The sequence below is a fragment of the Chaetura pelagica genome, unplaced genomic scaffold (assembly GCF_000747805.2).
Source record: "Chaetura pelagica isolate M959 unplaced genomic scaffold, ChaPel_1.0 scaffold76, whole genome shotgun sequence".
NCBI lineage: Eukaryota > Metazoa > Chordata > Aves > Apodiformes > Apodidae > Chaetura > Chaetura pelagica.
This window is the reverse complement of record NW_009970723.1, coordinates 3813677-3831222: the sequence shown is the minus strand read 5'-3', so window position 1 is coordinate 3831222 and position 17546 is coordinate 3813677. Positions and strand designations below refer to the sequence as shown.

Sequence of the window (17546 nt, the reverse complement as noted above, 5' to 3'; positions counted from 1 at the left end):
CACATTCTGCAAGACAAGAACTGCTTTTACTGTCAAGGCTGGAATGAGCTGGATTAAATTGCATTGATGATTTCAACTCCATACATTTATAGCCACTAGTGTTAGCTGTGTTCAAAGTGAGCATGGACATTTATGTGCAAAAATAGCCTAGCAGCTGAAATTGAATCAATCTCAGGAAAAGCCAAAACCTAAAAAGCATTGTTTCTACATTTTCCCTATGGTGTTCCTAAGCAGAAAGGTGCATAGTACTCCATAACTTAATTTCAGGGTGTAAACTGCTCCCCTGCTACTGTCTGTTGCTTTCTCAGATTAAAAAATGTTGGTGGAGCAACGTTTTTTCCCCTCTGACTCACTTGGCCTGTCTTAAACCAGGCTGCTGTAATGTAAAGACACAACACTGTTGGATCATGAGTTGGTTATCTGTGGTCATCCATCTTAACGCTGTGTTGTGGTGATTCTGCTACATCTGAATTAATAAATTACCACACATCTTTTCCTCCTACACAAACATGATGTTCACCTTGTAGTTTTGCTTCACTCTAGGTCCTTTTAGACTTCAAGAATTCTTGGAAGACACATTTTAAGGAGGCATTCTGTATCTTTTCATACGCATGGATGAAAAGACAAAGGCATGAGTGTCATACTGAAAATTTTTACAGGTCCTATATGGTCCAGTGAAAGTAAATCTGGAAGAACTCTGTAGGAATAAACACTGAGCAATTAAACTACCATTTAAACTTTTCAGCAAAGAAAATGCCCCAAACACTCTTAAAAAAAGGTAAGACCAAAAAAGCATTAATGCGCATTAATCTGGTAGTGGCAATTTTCAGTGTTTTTGATACAGTCTAAGTCTTCTGATAGGAATAATTAAATTAATAATATGTAAAATCAGAACAGATCTATCTAACCAAAGAATGTGATTACATAATAAACAAACAGTAGAAACAGTGAACGGTGTAAAAAAATATGAACACACATACCGATTGTAGAAATCATCTCTGTAGTAATCATAATCAAAGACATAACCACTGTGGAAAAACACAGAAAAACAACAATGAACTGATTTATAGGATAAAATATTTCATATTTCATATAGAAAAAATATTTCATATTCCAAGGCCTTCTTCAAAGTCCTTTCACTTCTATTCCACAACCATACTGCACATTATGTTAGTCAATGTTAGCTGTCAGCTATCACTGCAGTGTATTTGGAAATGGGTAGTCTGGGCCACGCAGAACAATGTAAACAGTTGACAGCACATGTAGAAAGGATTTAACACAGCACGACAGCTCTGTAATTAGAGCATCATTATAGTGTAATTCTCTGAGTGATCAAATGAAGTGAGCACTCTAATACTGAAGTCCTCTTCTTTTCTGGGCTAACACAGCATAATCAGTGGACTAGGAAGACTGTTAAGTACATGAAAGATTGTTAAACGAATAAGTAGGCAAGCAGAGATAAGAAAATGGATTTGATTTATGAGAAACACAAAAAGGGTTGGACTGTTGGTCCTTGAGTTCACCAAATCTTTTTTCATTATAAACAACAAAGGAAAAAAGTTAGGAAAATGAATGATACAAGCGACTGTGTTACAGAGATGCCTTTCCTCTCAGATTCAGAAGGGATTACACATACCAGTCTAGGAAAAGACAGGCACCATCATGGGAAACTGATACAGGTAGGAAATTGCAAGGGTCCAGGGAAAACTACTTTTGAGCTGTCAATTGCAAAGTCAATCCTAGATTGATCTTCCTAGTTTTGCATTCCATTAATGCCTTTCTACCTTTATGGTGAAGAGATAGCAATGAAGTCTATCTATCTTACACATCTGAAAAAATAGAAGCAAGGAGCTCATAAATGGTCAGCATGAAAAAGCCACAAGGGGTTTCTACTCTGTCTGATGAAGGGCTAGTAGCACAAAAAAGATTTTGTTTGCCTGAGGACAACTATGAATAGTAAAGGTTGAAAGGCATGAAGGAGAAACCTTAAATAAGAAAGCAGGAAGGTAGAGAGAGTTAGAAAGGACAATATGTTAGAAAACACTATATACTTTTTATGTGAAACACTTAATAAACATCCCTAAGAGATGAGAACCCAGCAGCAGGTAAGCTGTGTGTAGCAGAGGAAGCAAAGTAACATTCAGTAATAGTAGCTAGACCTTGTATAATGATAATGTTTTTGTATTTTACCGTAACACAAAACTGGCAGATTTTTCCCTAAACTATGTGACAGCTCTTAGTTTTTCTTTCACTCTATAGCCAGTGAAAATGGTAGAAGGTAGCCAACCTGCTCTTTTATTTATGACTATTTGTGGAGAACTGGCCTCCAAAAAAGCATGTGTCTCACTGAAATTGACTGTAATAGAGAGATGGAACAGAAAAAAACATAAAATAAAAGTAAAGGAGAAACGGTGGCAACACTGCAGGGCAGGGGCCATGGCTGGGACTTCATCCTGAGCTGCACATAGGCCTGGGAGTGGTGGCCTGAGCCTGCAAAGCAATGAATGGTCGTGTGTGGGTCGTTACCGTGCCAATTGCTGCAGCTGCTGGTAGAAAGGAGAGAGAAGAAGACAAAAGAGAGGAAGAGAAAAATCAAATAAAAGGAGCCGAGCTGAAAGCAGCTCTCGCAGAGGCAACCACAGGCTGTGACTTTGCCACCAAACCCGGGTCCAGTGAGGAAAACAGTGTCAGACTCCTTGCCTCTCCATCGCTCCTGAGATCATCAGAAGAAAGTGCTTCAGGGCAATAGCGGTGAGTGGCCCTGCCACCCGTGCTGTGCCCAAACTCCAGAAAGAGCCATCCCCTGTGCCCAGGCACATGGTAACTCAGCTGCCAAAGGTACCAGAAGGACAAAGGAAGCAGCTGCTGCAGCTGCCCCTGCTGTCCCTGCCACTGGTGCCACCCTTGCTGGATCTGCCACCGCTGCCACACCTCGCCTCACCCCCTGGCTCCAGGAGGATGTGAGCACCACATCACCATTCAAACCTTTCACCTCTAACGCCTTGTCCGCGGGTGTGTAATTGGCCCCTTACACACACCTTGTCGACCCTATACGGGAAAGGCTTCGGACTCTCTCTACCTCATACTAAAAGTCTTTTTTTTTTCTTTCTCTTTTCTGACTGGGTACATTTACATATCCCTTTTTCCCCATGCACACACATTGAAAACTTTTACAGTAAAATGGTATTTCAAACACATAATCTGTGTGTGTGTGTGTGCATGTGTGTGCTTCCGAGAGGAGCTGATCAATCGGTTACATACCCAGTGGAAGCAAGTCAGCCCAAAGTCAGGGACGGACCCACCAAAATAATTAAGGCTATCCTGAATATATATAATTTGTGTCAGAAAATCCTAATAAACAGGGCAATTGTGCCCTGCAAAAATGCGGCTTTGACTCAAAACCTGGTTCAGACCGCAACAGTATTCGCAGTTTGCTAGTGGTTTTATTTAGTTGAATGATTAATAGCTGCAGTAAGCCCATACTTAATATTCAAGTTGCGTGTTCCCTAGAAGATAACAGACAATTTGAAGAAAATAGATCAAATTTAAAAGGCTTGTCACATGAAACCTTTCACCTGGAGTGACACTAGTTTAATTTGCATAAAGACCAAATAAATTCAAGTTTTTCAAGGTTGAAATCCATGAAGCTAACAAAGAATAATTCACTTTGCACCAGCTAAAGTCAGGCTGAAGGGCAGCTGTGCCTTTCTGAAGCAACTCAACTCTAACCCATAGGATGCAATAATTACTCCTGGCCCTTCACTGGGCTTTCAGAGTGTGGAGCTTACTTCTCATATACAAATACCATGAGAGAAATAGGTAAAAAAAAACATCCCTGAGAATGATGGCACTGATGGGGCACAGGAGCAAGAGAGATTTTAGGCAGATACCCAAGTGTACTGGGGAAAAATATCAGTAGGCTTAAGAAAGGATTGAGTGTTCCTCAGATGCAGAGGCAGGGGACATTTTGGGTAAGGAAAATCAGGGAAGAGATTCTGGTGTGGCAGCCCTTTGTTTCCTTCCCTTTCTTCTCCTCTCACTCTGTCCCTGTACCACTAAGGAGTTTCTATCACACCACATTCTTTACGCAGAATATTTTTATGTTGAAAAATGTGGCTTATGATTTTTATTATTATTATTATTTTAAATTTCGTGTAACATTTGGGATAATACATCTGAGAGGAGCAGGTTTGCACACGAATCAGTAGTCCCTAAGAATTTAATTCTTTTGCTCTGCTCCCATTCGCGTAACTTTTGTCTTGAAACTGAACTCAGTTCTTTATGTTCCTTCAACTTTGCCAGTGAGTTTCAGCCCACATGGCCTAAAGCTTATCTGTAGGACCAGAGCAGGAAAAAACAGCAAATTTTGGAGTCTGGTTATCATATGGCAGTGTAATCTATGAATGCTTGTAAATTCTTATGGGTTGGTTGTATTAACTTTGGTTAATATTTCATTGCTTCAGAAACATCTGATACTATTATAATGTCTCTAATTTTCTGGAGAAACCCCAGCTATTTTCATATAATGTTTTCAGCTGAAACTTTTAAACAGCTCTGCTATTGGTGCTGCCTCTAAACGTTAACGTAAGGTACTTTGCATTTTTGCATGGCTTAGTTCAGTAGAATCACAGAATCATAGAATCATTAAGTCTGGAAAAGTTGTTCAAGTTCATCAAGTCCAGCCATCAGCCCTATAACCCCATGACCACTAAACCATCCAGTTTTTTATCCAGCAAAGCACGTGTTGATCCAAGCTGTGCGCAGCCAGCTTTGCTAGAAGAATGATGTGGGAAACTGTGTCAAAGGCCTTGCTAATGTCACGGCAGACAACATTCAGAGGCCTTTCCTCGTCCAATAAGTGGGTTACCAGTAGCATCCATTGCTACTGAAATAAGAAGTAACTACAGGTATTCTGTACATTGCATGACATTCAGTCTCTGATGTCCTTCTTAACCATCTCTTTTTCAAAAGGCTACTGAACCCATGTCTGGGATACAAGATGCAAACATATTGTGGCTGCCAACAGTTCAGCCTGCTATCACAATTGACAAGCTAATAGGAGGTGATTTTCTTACGTTTCTAGTCTGAGTTTATTGTAAGTGAAATCTTTTTCACAGTTTAAGGACATCTCTGCTAAATAAGTCCCATGTCCCACAATATGGGTGCTGAGGACTCCAAAGGAGATGGAGAGGGAATCTAAGCGTTCCCCACAGACCATCTGGGATCTCTCTGCAGTGGCAAAAAGTGTTTCTGAGTGGAAGTACCATTCATATGAAACAGGAAAGAGCCAGTTCTGCACATAAAGGGACTCCTTGCCTGGGACCACTGGCAAAAATGTGGCAACAGCTACTTCGGTCTCCAGATGGGAATAGAATCCAGAGGTACTAGAGGTGGATGGGCTCCAATAGAGGAAGGGGCTCAAGTCTTTTTCCCTTTCCCATTACTTAGTCTCTTTGAAGAAAGCTGAATAAATTCAGGAGTTGATCATGGAGAAAATGCTATCTATTAAAGTAACAGAATGGCAATAGCTCTGTTGGACCTTATCTGTAGGTGTTGACCCACATGGAATAGGACTGGTGGAGGACGGTGAGTTTAAAGATCTCAGAAATCTTGATATGGATCCTTCTCTATCTCCATGATCAGGATCTCTTTTTCCCTCTGTGAAATTTTACTTACAGCTGTGTCAGCACAGACAAAAGAGAGGCAACATATTTTAGCTCCTGGGGTTAAGTGTCCTTCACTGAGACTGCTGAGTTAACAGCCCACAGACACAAGACGTTATGTGAGATCCTTAAAGGTTGGGGGCCTTATAAAAGCAGTTCCTTGTCCTCTTGGCTGTGCAGCAGTTGTCCCGTGTGTGTACCAAAAAGGCTATGAACCAATGACAAAGAGAAGAACCCAAAATGGATGACCTAGGAGAAAAAAAAATCTCTTCTGTTTCTCCAAGAGACCTCACTTGGCTTTTATGTTTTTCCTTATTATTATTTTTTTTTCCTTTAAATTGGAAGACGATGTTTCATTTGTAATAATATGTTGAAGATATTATGCTATGAAAGCAACCAGTACCTATCTCCGTCTACAGCAATAATCATTCACCCTTGTGCATGCCAAAGGGCATATACTTTGGTCAGTGCTGCGGTATAAAACACAAAGCAAAAAATTAGCACAGATAACTGGCACTGAGATCAAGGTGACTGCAAGGCTCTTAACCTCTTGGGAGTTATTCCTTAGCAACCCACCAGCCTGTGTTATGGAGGCTGCAGGAAATCACTCACAGTGTTGAATACCAAATATTCAGCAAGTTGGAAGCAGGGAAAGTGGTTTCAATGAGCCTGTGAGCTGGTGGAGTCAGCAGTTTCCTAATGGCATTGTAAACAGGCAGATTACTTACCCACAAACATATGCTATTTCTGCAATATTAACAACAGAACTGTGTGCATGATGCTTCTCTTTAAATGGATGGCAGTAAAGGACGCTGTAATGCTCACTCTGAGGCAAAGAAAATTCATCAATAAAGTCTGTTTCTTTTGAGTAAAATAATGGTTCCTTTTTCTGACCTATAACCACCAAGGCAATCTTGTATCAGCTGTCTCTTTTAGCTTCCTTTACTTAAGTCAAAGCTTGATCTAAGTTGTGTAAGCCTGAAGAACAAAGGATTCCTAAAAAGACTATATTTTCTGAGTTTGTATTGCTGTGCATTTTCAATTTTCTTATTCATTTCAGCAGTTGCAAATGTGTCAATCAGGCAAATGCAAAATTTTGCCTTTGTAGCTCTGAAATAAACTTATGGATGTTTTTATGCCTTTATTTATCTGATGGTGTTGTGTATTGAAAATATATTATTAGAGTGTAATCTTTCTTGTATTCTATGTACTATGCCCACAAACGATTTTTGTAAACTAATGTTTACATCACATCCTGTTTGAAGTTACTTAGCTCCTAACACTAGTGAGTGTGACTTCAGTAGAGTTATTCTGACTTTAGAATAGTTAATGTAGAACAGACCAGAAATAGCTTTTGTTATTTTCATGGAAACAAGAATTTCTGTCTTGCGTGTGAGTCAACCTTAGCTGATATCTCTTTTTCTTTCCATAGGTATAAAGATGTGGTTGTAAATCATAGACATTGACAAACCAGACGTAATGCATCTTAATTCAATTGACAGTGCTATCACTGTTTCTACTGTCAATTGCTTCTCTGTTGTCAGGGTTGAAGAAAAATAATAAATACAAAAGCAATATTCCTTCAATCAAACTCTTTTTAGGAGGCACATATCAACCTAATGGTTGATACTAGTATTCCAGTCACTTGTAAAATCATTTCTCTTGTCATGTAAAAAAAGTGCTAGAAATTGTTTCTCTTGAGTACAAAAGGGAATGGGTCTAAGTTGATGTGATGTTAAAAAAAGGAAGTGGGTGAGGGTAACTAGATGATTTAGAGAACAAGCATCAGGAGATGGAGACTTCTGGTGTTAGAAAATTAATTAGATGGCAATGACTTTCACTAGCTATTGAAAAAAAAGTGGAGATTTCAGCCCACTTTTCACTGGGTTTAAACTACATTCCCCAAATACATGAGTTAAATGGGTGGGCTGAATCCCACCTTTACTTTAGAAATTATTTTATTTTACTCATAGCTGAGGATACATTTCTGTTTTTCAGCTCAGGCTGCATATTCTGCACAAAAGACAATATTTTCCAGAGCCTGCTTTTTGCTGACACACTTACTGTCAAAAGCTTGGAGGTTTAGAGCAGTAAAGAGGGAGATGGAAGAGGAAAAGTAATTGCAGAAAAGTATTTCACACTTATTTCCATAATACAATTACGAGGGAAAATAATCATAGATGAAACCAAGAAATAACCACCAAAATCCTCAACCACTTGACCCAAAATGACAAATGATAGAACATAACCTATTATTTGCATATTTCAATTATTGATCAATTTTCATAGTAGTTCTGGAATTGAAAATTAATAAGAGCATTATTCTAATTCTACATGTTCACTTAATTAATAAAGATAGATTCCCCCTCTCCCCTGAGTTGGGGGAGAAGTATGGATTCAAAATTTTAAAAGTACAGCAAGGACTGTAGTACTGCAAATGTGTTGTTATTTTCTTCTTCTTCTTCTTTTTTATTTTTTTTTATTTTTTTTTTTTAAATTTACTTTATTTTTCCTGCAGAACTGAAAAAGTTTTGACAAACCCAACCTGAAGAGGTACATTTTGTCTCAGCAAAATATGTGTACATAATATAGCTGAGATATGATACTCTTTTTTCTAATACAGTATCTTCCTGCACACACTAGGCAGAATTTATATGCAGTATGATGTGGGCCATATTTTTTCCTGTCTTCAGATGCATCTTCTCTTTACCCTCATCATCTCTTCTGACAAGGATTTTTCCTATGAAATGTATTTTTGGAAAACTGTTGAGCTTATGTTCTAATCAGAATTCTAGACAAACTTGGGCAAATATTCAAGGTTGCACATATACAATCAGGTAATTAAATCACTTAGGCACTTCCCTGCAGAAGATTAGGCAAAGCTGGTGAAGCACAGGATAGCAAAGACATTAAGATTAATAACTCCGAGGATCAGATGGTCTGGGAGTTGCTTATGGCAGCCAGATAGGCACAAGAGATATGGGGATTCAAGGGCAAAATTTAGCCCAACAATTTTCTGTACAACTAGGTGCCAAGTATTAGAATTACACCTAATAAAAACTATTAACCGTGGCTGCAAAGACAGTCTAATCTTAACACTGTTAGTCTGATGCTTTTTAGAAACAAAATAGCTTTTGTATGTAAAGAATTATGAGTAAATCTACTTAATGTCTTCCTGACCTTTCTCCTGCTGTTAGACTATTTTTTGTCATCTAAAGTAATCTCCAATTATTTACGTTTCCTATGGAAACATATTATATTAAGGTAATGAAAAAGCTTTCCAGTATCCTAATCCGTGGCCTAACCATTTCCCAAGGTATCTTTTAATTCTATAGAGAGACTGGAAAGTGGTTTATGTCCATACGGTATATTTTTCTTAATACAAGAGTAATGAGTCCTGCTTCTTAAAAATGTGTTTTAAATTCAGCATGTTCAATGTACTGCTGTCAAACCATACTGTGATTGATTACCCAATTTATTAGTAATATTGTATACATTGCAGGAGCATCATTTAACTTTGTTTGACAAGTACAGAAGACTGTCATGTCATTGACAGATGTAGAAATATGTGATGGGTTTAGGCTTTGAAGTGTTTCTACAGCCTTTCACTGAACAACGGGTTGATAAATTCAAATTGCAGTGGTAGCACTGGAGCTGAAAGACTAACCAATTAAGATTAAAAAAAATAGTTGCTTGAAAACTTTATTTACTCTTCAGAGAAGCAGCCTTAGAAGCACTGAATGAAACAGAGATGCACAGTTCACAAAAGATAATTCAATTACAATGTGACAACATGAGAGTTTATGTAATGAAAAAAAAATATTGAAAATTGCAACACGTGATTCCCTCTCTCCTTTTCAAACTGTCTGAAGACTGAAATTAAATCTAATTCTATTCTCATTTACATTAAGTTCGTTGTTGTAATTTAAGTATTTTGGATTGAACAACTCAAGATTTAAACCAGCAAAATGAAGCCATGAAAGAGACTGTAACTGCCAGTATGTTGAATATGGCTTGTGAGGACAAGACATACTGCTTGTTTTTCCCAGAGTGTGCTTTGAAAGTCAAGATACAATATAAATGGAAATACCAGATACTGTGAATCTAAGAAAGTATTCTTGTGTTCTTGACCCGTTGTGCAATAATTTCCATGGTAAATGGATATGGGAAGTGCCTTGGATACACAGGAGTAACTGTAACTGAGCACAGGACTAGACTCACTTCAGCCTGGACAGAGATTAGTGGAAAGGGCAGTTGTGCATCACACAGGCAGTTGTGTATCCTCTACAGCTGTGATAACTGTGCTGACTACACTTTCTGAGAGTGCTCTAGTATGCTTTCTGCATACCATAACAATTTAGTGCTGAAAATTGCCTCCAGCATCTCTTCCCAAACCACAAGGCTCTGTGAAGGTGTCTGTCCCTCTCCTCTTTCCCTCTCTCTGCCTTCTTGTTGAACTCCCCTCACACATTTTATGCCTTTTCCCAGCAAAACCACATTACTGTTACTCACTGTTATACTACTTACATGACTGGAATGTTATTATTCTATGAATATTCTACACAGCAAGGCAGTTTTATAGCCTATAAAACACCATGCAGAATATGAAATACACCTAACTACTAACACCTAGACAAGGTCTGCTTGAAACCAAGCAATATTTAATTCCAGATTTAAAGTGTACTCATGATCAATATGTGCTTATGTGAATAAAAAGATTAGTTTTGTGAGGAAACAAAGCCTGATTCGATACCCCTCAGGTTCCTCCATCTCTACTAAAGAAATATGAACACATTGGCATAATATTGCTATATTAGCTACATTAATGACCTCTGATTTTGCTTCACTAACTTCACTGTCTCAGAAGGTGTAGCTTCCATTTCTATCCCACATTCTCTTATACACCAAAAAAGGAAAGATCTGCAGGATCTACTACATTACTTGAAAAATGCTTTAGTTTTCCTCATTTATGTGTTGATCCTAATGTGTCTGAAGGTGTTTGTTATTTTCAGGTAGTCAACAAAGAGTTCATAGGAAAAAACCAGCCTGAAATATGGTAATTTTTCATTTTGACTTTGTGTTGTTCATAGTGTGTCTGGAAATCTACATGTAGTTTCTGATGCTTGATTTAATAAACAAAGCCATACCTAGTAGGTACTTTTTTCAGCAAATAATTGCTTTTGATAAAATTCCCAATTTTCTGGGACTTGAAAATACTTTCTGATGGCTACCTGGGTGGTTATGAAAGTATCTGACAAAAGTAGTTATGGAACAACAGCTGATTCAGTCTCCCATCCTTAGCTGTAATAGTCAGAGCCACAGGATACCAGGGTGAGAGAGTTCAGAAAGGTTGTTATTGTATAAAGCATTAAATGCAACTGAAACTCTGTGTTTGTTGGAAATGGGTTTATACTTCTTGTATTAAACAAATGCTCTAGCATTAGCTACAGAGTCACCACCTTAGCAGTATAAACTGTCAGTTGCTGTTCATACATGACAGATCCACTCTGCTATTTCTACGTCATATTTAAGGCACATCCTCCAACTTTTAATTCTACTTTAATAAGTGGTTGCGAAGAAATTCTTTTTCTTGAACAAAACTGATCCTTACATGAATTCACAACCAAAGCTGAAGACTACAAATAAAAGTAATTGAAACACGGTAGTTAAACTGTTAGCAATTAAAATCTTAGCATACTAGTGGCAAGACAGAAAGTGAACTAATTCTTATTTAATTTTTGTGTACATCATCAGGAAAATTGTTACAACCCATGACACCCTGCATGCTCCTATTGGAGTGTCTATGGCTGATGTTGACAAAGCTGCACTGTGGCTTGCAGAATGATAAGAATTTTAAGAATCCAGCCTGAACTTGAGCTGAGAAGTCCCTAAAATCAATGGATAACAGCAGATTGCTTTTGAACTGCAGTTCATAGTTGGAACTAACGCAAAAAACCTCAAATCAAACCAAACAACCATGAAAAAAATCAACAGCAGTTTGAGCTAAACAGAGGCTATTGAATATGACCCTAAATACCCTAAACACAGTTCTGCTTGTTTTCAAATTCAGGTGTGTAGAGGCATACTACTAATGTTCTGTAAAAGAGGTCAGATCTCAGACTAAACTAAATTTTAGAAAATAATCTATGATAGTATTAATTTTAGTGGTTGAAAACTTCCCTGGTGTCTGGATATATCCTGATTTTGTTTTATTTCAAATGAGGGGTACACTATTGCATGGTAATGCACAACTGAATGATCCACTAAGGCAAGGCATGAGCTGTTTGCTAGTATCATAGAATCATAGGTGTTGGAAGGGACCTCTGAAAATCATCTAATTCAACCCCTCTATTGCAGCAGGAACACCTAGGGCATATCACACAGGAACGTATCCAGGCAGGTCTTGAAAGTCTCCAGAGAAGGAGACTCCACAACCCCTCTGGGCAGCCTGTTCATTGCTATGAAACCCTCACAGTAAATAGGTTTTTCCTCATGTTGAGGTAGAACTTCCTGTGTTGTGAATTGGTGCTATTTTCCCTCATCCTATCACAGGGCACCACTGAAAAGAGATTGGCCCATTTTTGACATCCACCCTTCAGATACTTATAGACATTAATAAGATTCCCTCTTAGTCTTCTCAAGATGTGACATACACAAGGTTATTGACAGAGCAAGGTTAAAGACAATGTCTCCTATCCTGAAGTGCAATATATTTGAAAAAAGCCTTTAACAAATATGAGAGAGTATTTGTTCTGTGTAAGCAGCTCATGTCTCTGATGAGCCTTTTCCTGCACTAAATCTAACTGCCACTAAAAAACTGCACACCCTGGGATATGACCTTCTGATTTCACAGAAGGGAGACAGAGGCTGGAAGTATCACTGTGGATGCCATGTCTCCAAAAGCTAATGTGGCTTCCCTGTCTATTTGTAGAGTTGGAAAGTACTTCTAGAAGGTACCCAATCTAGTCTCCTGCCCATGGGTAACTATATTCAGGGCAAGACCATGGCTTTAACTAGCCAAGACTTGGAAACCTCAGTAGATGGAGACTCAACAATCTCTCTGAAGGATATCTTCCAACACAGCACCTTAGTGAAAATACAAAAGTTTAAAATGAAGAAAATATTTAATTTTTTTTAAATCGCCCTCATCCTTAGGGTTCTACATTCCCTCTCAACACAAAACCTAGAACAGGGAAGAGAAAAGATGGTCCTATTTAAATTCAGAAATGGTACTTATATACTGTGGTGAGAACACATGAATAGATGTAAAGAGATGCTTCTTTTTCTACATTTCATAAATTTACATTCCAGAGAAGAACTATGTATTAAATAAACATCTATGTAAGAGTATCTTCCTTCTTCTGCTTCCCTAATTCTCTTAATCCTTACTCAGCCAAGCCAATTGTCCAGAATGGTTGACACTGCTTTACATGTGCCTTCTTTTTTTGATGTGTTCTCTTTGCTTTTAAAAAACAGAGAGATAAGAGAAGAGAAAAAAAAAAAGAAATTAAAATTTGTGGCAGTACTCTTGATGGGGCCTTTTACGAGAATATCAATATTAAAGCACCCAGACATTGTAGAAAGCCAGTGTATATGAAGAGTGGTGTGGAGCAATAACTTTCGAAAAACTATCATAATTGGTCAATCTCCAAAGAAGAAACATCTTTATCAAGTAGCTGCAAATTATATTGATTCAGAATGGTGTGAGGCAGACTGCCTTGTAAAAACCAGCATAGCAGTACCGGCTGTCTATCTGTGATTTGGTTTTTTAAGCATACATTTCTCTTTGCTGTCCCACCTTTCTCCTCTAGCACAGGTCCAAGCAGTGTGTTAGGTAAATGGATCAATCTCAGACTACACTTGCTAGTGAAAAAGAGAAACTGATTTCAAAGGTGGAATCAGAGGAATCAACCATCACATGCTCTATGAATATTTCTACAAGCCCTAGAAATGCTATGACCTTAAGAAGAGTCTCGATTGTTGCTATCATAAAAAGTAGCAAGAGCAATGCAGGCAGAAGAGCAATGGGCAAATACAGATTGCCTGATTTGAACAGCACTATAGGGAATTTGAAATTAAAAATGTCAACCTTCAAATTAGTATTTCTTTCAATGTATGTATCAAAGGTAAGACACTGAACTAAAATTTCTTTGTAAAGATCTGGATACCTGTGAAAATAAAGTCTTTTTTTTTTTTTTTTTTTTTATGACAATAAATTTAGAGAGCATGAAAAACTGTTCTGGTTTGCAGAGGTGGTGTGACTTGGTCTCATTTGTGAAGTTGTCTGAAGTGCCTGTCAGTCTGCCACAGTAAGCTGTGCATATTCACAGAAACCAATAGAAACTGGTGGGCCAAGATGCAATGTTGACACCTCATAAATAGGTGGTACAAATACTGTGTTAAAACAAACGTTTCCAAAACCTGTTGTTTTCTATGACACCAGGATCAGTGACTACTGTTTGGACAAAACCCAAAGAGTTTGAAGCAAATAGTGTTGTTTCACTGTGGCATTACATACCGAGTACATATTTTCCTTCATACTTCTCTCCATTTTCCATTGTAAAAAAATACTTCCCTTTCTGCTTCTTTGTGTAGTCTTTCCCCTGGACTTCCTATTGTTTTCCTGCAACCCTGTTTATTTCCTGTCATTCTCCCCTCCCCCCTGAATATTTCAGCCTCCTGACTTTCCTTCAGAAACTTTCTCTTGCACATAATTTTTCCTCCCCTAGAGAAAACCCTGTCTCTTACATAGGTTATACTACAGATATTCAGTACTGAGAAACTGTTTTCCGTTAATCCAGAACACAAATTACTTGCATATGGATTGTTTTCTGGATTACAAGAAATAACAGAGAGTAAATAAAAGGGAAAGGCAAATAGAATAACCACAAGAGGAAAAAAGCTATCTCATCCTCTGTTGCCTTTCTCAATTACAAAGTACGTTGTTTCTGGTGTTATTAAGGTCAGAGAGGGGGGAAATAATTTATTAAAGTGCATATTTGTTGAATTTGTTGCTAATAATAGTTAATGGAATTAGGAATTTTTTTTTTTTTTCTTTTTTTGGCCCAATGTTTTAGTCTGTTTTCTATTTGGAAAATATTTTCCCGTGTGTGTGAAACCGAAGGTGGTTTGGAATAAAAGAGATAAAGAAAATGCAGTAAACATAAAGTAATTATTTAGATTGTAGATGAGTAGAAAAGTACATAATCTGACATCTTTAAACAGAGAGTAATGACACAAAACCACTGAAAAACACAGTAACAGCAATAGACCAATGTTATTGTGGTTTTGTAATTTCTGCAGAGATTTCAGGAAAAAAAAAAAGATACATTTATAAAATAGTGATACTCGACTACTGTTTCAGAGCTTTATAATGGAAAGCAGGCAATTATAGAAAGGTTAATCCTTGTGGGTTTTGGTAAATTGTTGAGAGAGAAGTCTTTCAGTAATACTGCTTGAAGTTAAACATACAGATTCTCAGTGTTTTCCACACAAAGTTCCCCAGCTTTCCATATGTGCTATTCTCCCCCAGACTCCTCCTGTTTTTCTGGCGACTACCTTGACAGCCTCACTGTGCACAAAGCCCTTGCAGTCCCCTGACTTCAGCTTCTGACTTCCTGGCTAAACCTCACACTGAATAGTTGTTTTAGAGGGTATTTTCTGCAAATGCAGAAGACCCACTGCTGCCTATCTAAATCACAGAGCATGAGCAGAAGGAATTACTGCCTGTCTCTAAAGACGTTTAAATAATTGTCAAGTGTGTTGAGTCCTCCTATGCTTTTAATGAAAACACAGCTCCTGAATACTTGGCCTGAATGTGAATGAGAGCTACAAGACTAATTTCAAGTTGTGAGTTTTAGTGGTTTCATATTAACAGTGCAAAATGCATCCAGTATCTCCTCTTCTTTAAGCTTTTCTCTGCTGAAGGAAAACAATTTTCTTAGTTATCTCTCTTCAGAAGCTGGATGGGAACAAAAGGAATAGTGTCTGCTCCTCCACTGGTGCTATCTGATACTCAGGATGAGGGAAAATTTTTATGGTATTTCATGTGTAGAAGATAACGTGGCTAAATTCTGATTTGTGCGTTACAGCCTACTGTCTGTAAAAAAAACAAGCCACCAAAACTTAATGTGAATTGAAAGAACCTGAGTATTTTGGAAGTGGACTGAATATTTTCCTAAGAGAATCTGCAAGGATTAGCATTTGGTTGTCTTAAGCTATCTCACTTCTTCTGAATGGGATCCCTCAAACTGGTGGTTGGGTGAAGGATTTCCTGCAGATCTTCTGCAATATTGCCTTATGGGAAAGAAAATGCCACTGAGCAAGAGGAAGAAATATGGGTGACAAATTCCAGTTGTTTCTCAGAACAAGTCTGCCAGAATAAAATTAAGGTGTTTTACTTTTTGTATTTTGGAAGAACTTCCTAAAGATGATCCCACAAAAAATTGCTCCAGCTTTTTCACAGAAGTAGGTACTTTAGTACTTTTCTAGAAGTAAGCACTTGTGATTTGAAAGGTACTGTGATTAAGCTGTGATTTGGAAAAAAACACGGCTTTTCAGTATTTTCTTTCTATACTATATACCATCTATAAACAGGTCCACAGTGAGAAAATTAGTAGTTCATACAAATCTGCAGTATTTTCACTCACAATGTAAAAGAATGCAGCAATTACTGCCAATTTTACTCTTACATCTCTCTCCTTTCTCCCATGACAGACAACTATTACTCATGTAATAAATGCATGCAATGCATTCATTGAACATATGTTTCTCTCTGGGCTTTCCATCTAAATTTATACTGCTTATAGCAAACAGCCAATCTTGAAAAAAAGAAAAAAAAGAGTGGAAAAGTCAGCAGTTTGTATTGTTTTGTTTGTTTTTTTTACATCTACACAAAAGAGAAATAGATTGAAACTGAACTGACAACTGCATGTAGAAGTCATACGCATTTTCAAAGACCATTTCATTCAGGAGCTATTGCTTGCTTATCCGCAAGTAATCTTATTCTCTGCAACTTGCAGTAGATAAATCTAAGTTCTTGCCAGCTTCAGAAAAAATCAGCTCTGTTTCTTACTCTACCCATCTCTTCTGAATTCAGCACTAGGGGCCATATTATTAAATGACATCAGGAAAGAACACAAATATTTTTAAAAGTCTGACAAAATTATTAGTTGCTATGATAGATTTCTACCATTACATGTGTTACAGTATAGACTGAATATGATTACTAAAATAACATAAATTACCATTAGATGCAAACAAGAATTAATTATAAGTTTTTCTACTGTGCGAGACAGTTACAAAATAACCATGGTCTCTCTTGGCTATTGCAGATCTTAAAAGATGCAGCAATGGCTATGTTTTACAAAATCAGTTTTGAATTTTAGGGCTCATAGTGATGATAAGTTACAAATCTGCTGCAGTATTATCTGGAATTTATCAAGGACTAAACTTTTACTTGCAGATCATTACCATGAATCAGCTCCCATGAAATAGCTGGGTGAATGGTTAGTAACTGGATTATCAGTCAATCATCTAGAGAGAATGATAACAGTTTTGTTGAGGGGAATAATTGTGCATCATTATTATTAAGAACAAAATGCCAAATATGAAGAAGAAATGTGAATAATTAAAAGTTGTTGGTATTTTAATATTTATTTTAAAATATTGTACCTCTTTTTTTCACAAACTGGGATGAACTTAATAGGAGCTGGTTGTCCTTTTAGCAGTACCCAGTTTTTTGTACCTCTTGGCCTGCCTGGTCTTTCTAGGTCTGAATCTTTCAAAGACTTCTGCATGAAGTTAAATTGATACACTGTCAGCTGTCTTCACTTTGGTGCAATTTTGCCAGAACTGTTGCCTCTGATGGTAGTCTTCCAGGCA

The 17546-nt window shown here is 37.5% G+C and overlaps 1 protein-coding gene across 1 annotated transcript in view; it reads right to left on the bottom strand.

Moving 5' to 3' along the window:
* The window catches only part of RALYL (RALY RNA binding protein-like), a 106729-nt gene that overhangs the window by 33086 nt on the left and 56097 nt on the right, over window positions 1–17546 (bottom strand). The window contains exon 4 of the mRNA XM_010006407.1: window positions 981–1028. Coding sequence (XP_010004709.1) covers window positions 981–1028 — 48 coding nt within the window. The remainder of the gene's footprint in view (window positions 1–980; window positions 1029–17546) is intronic.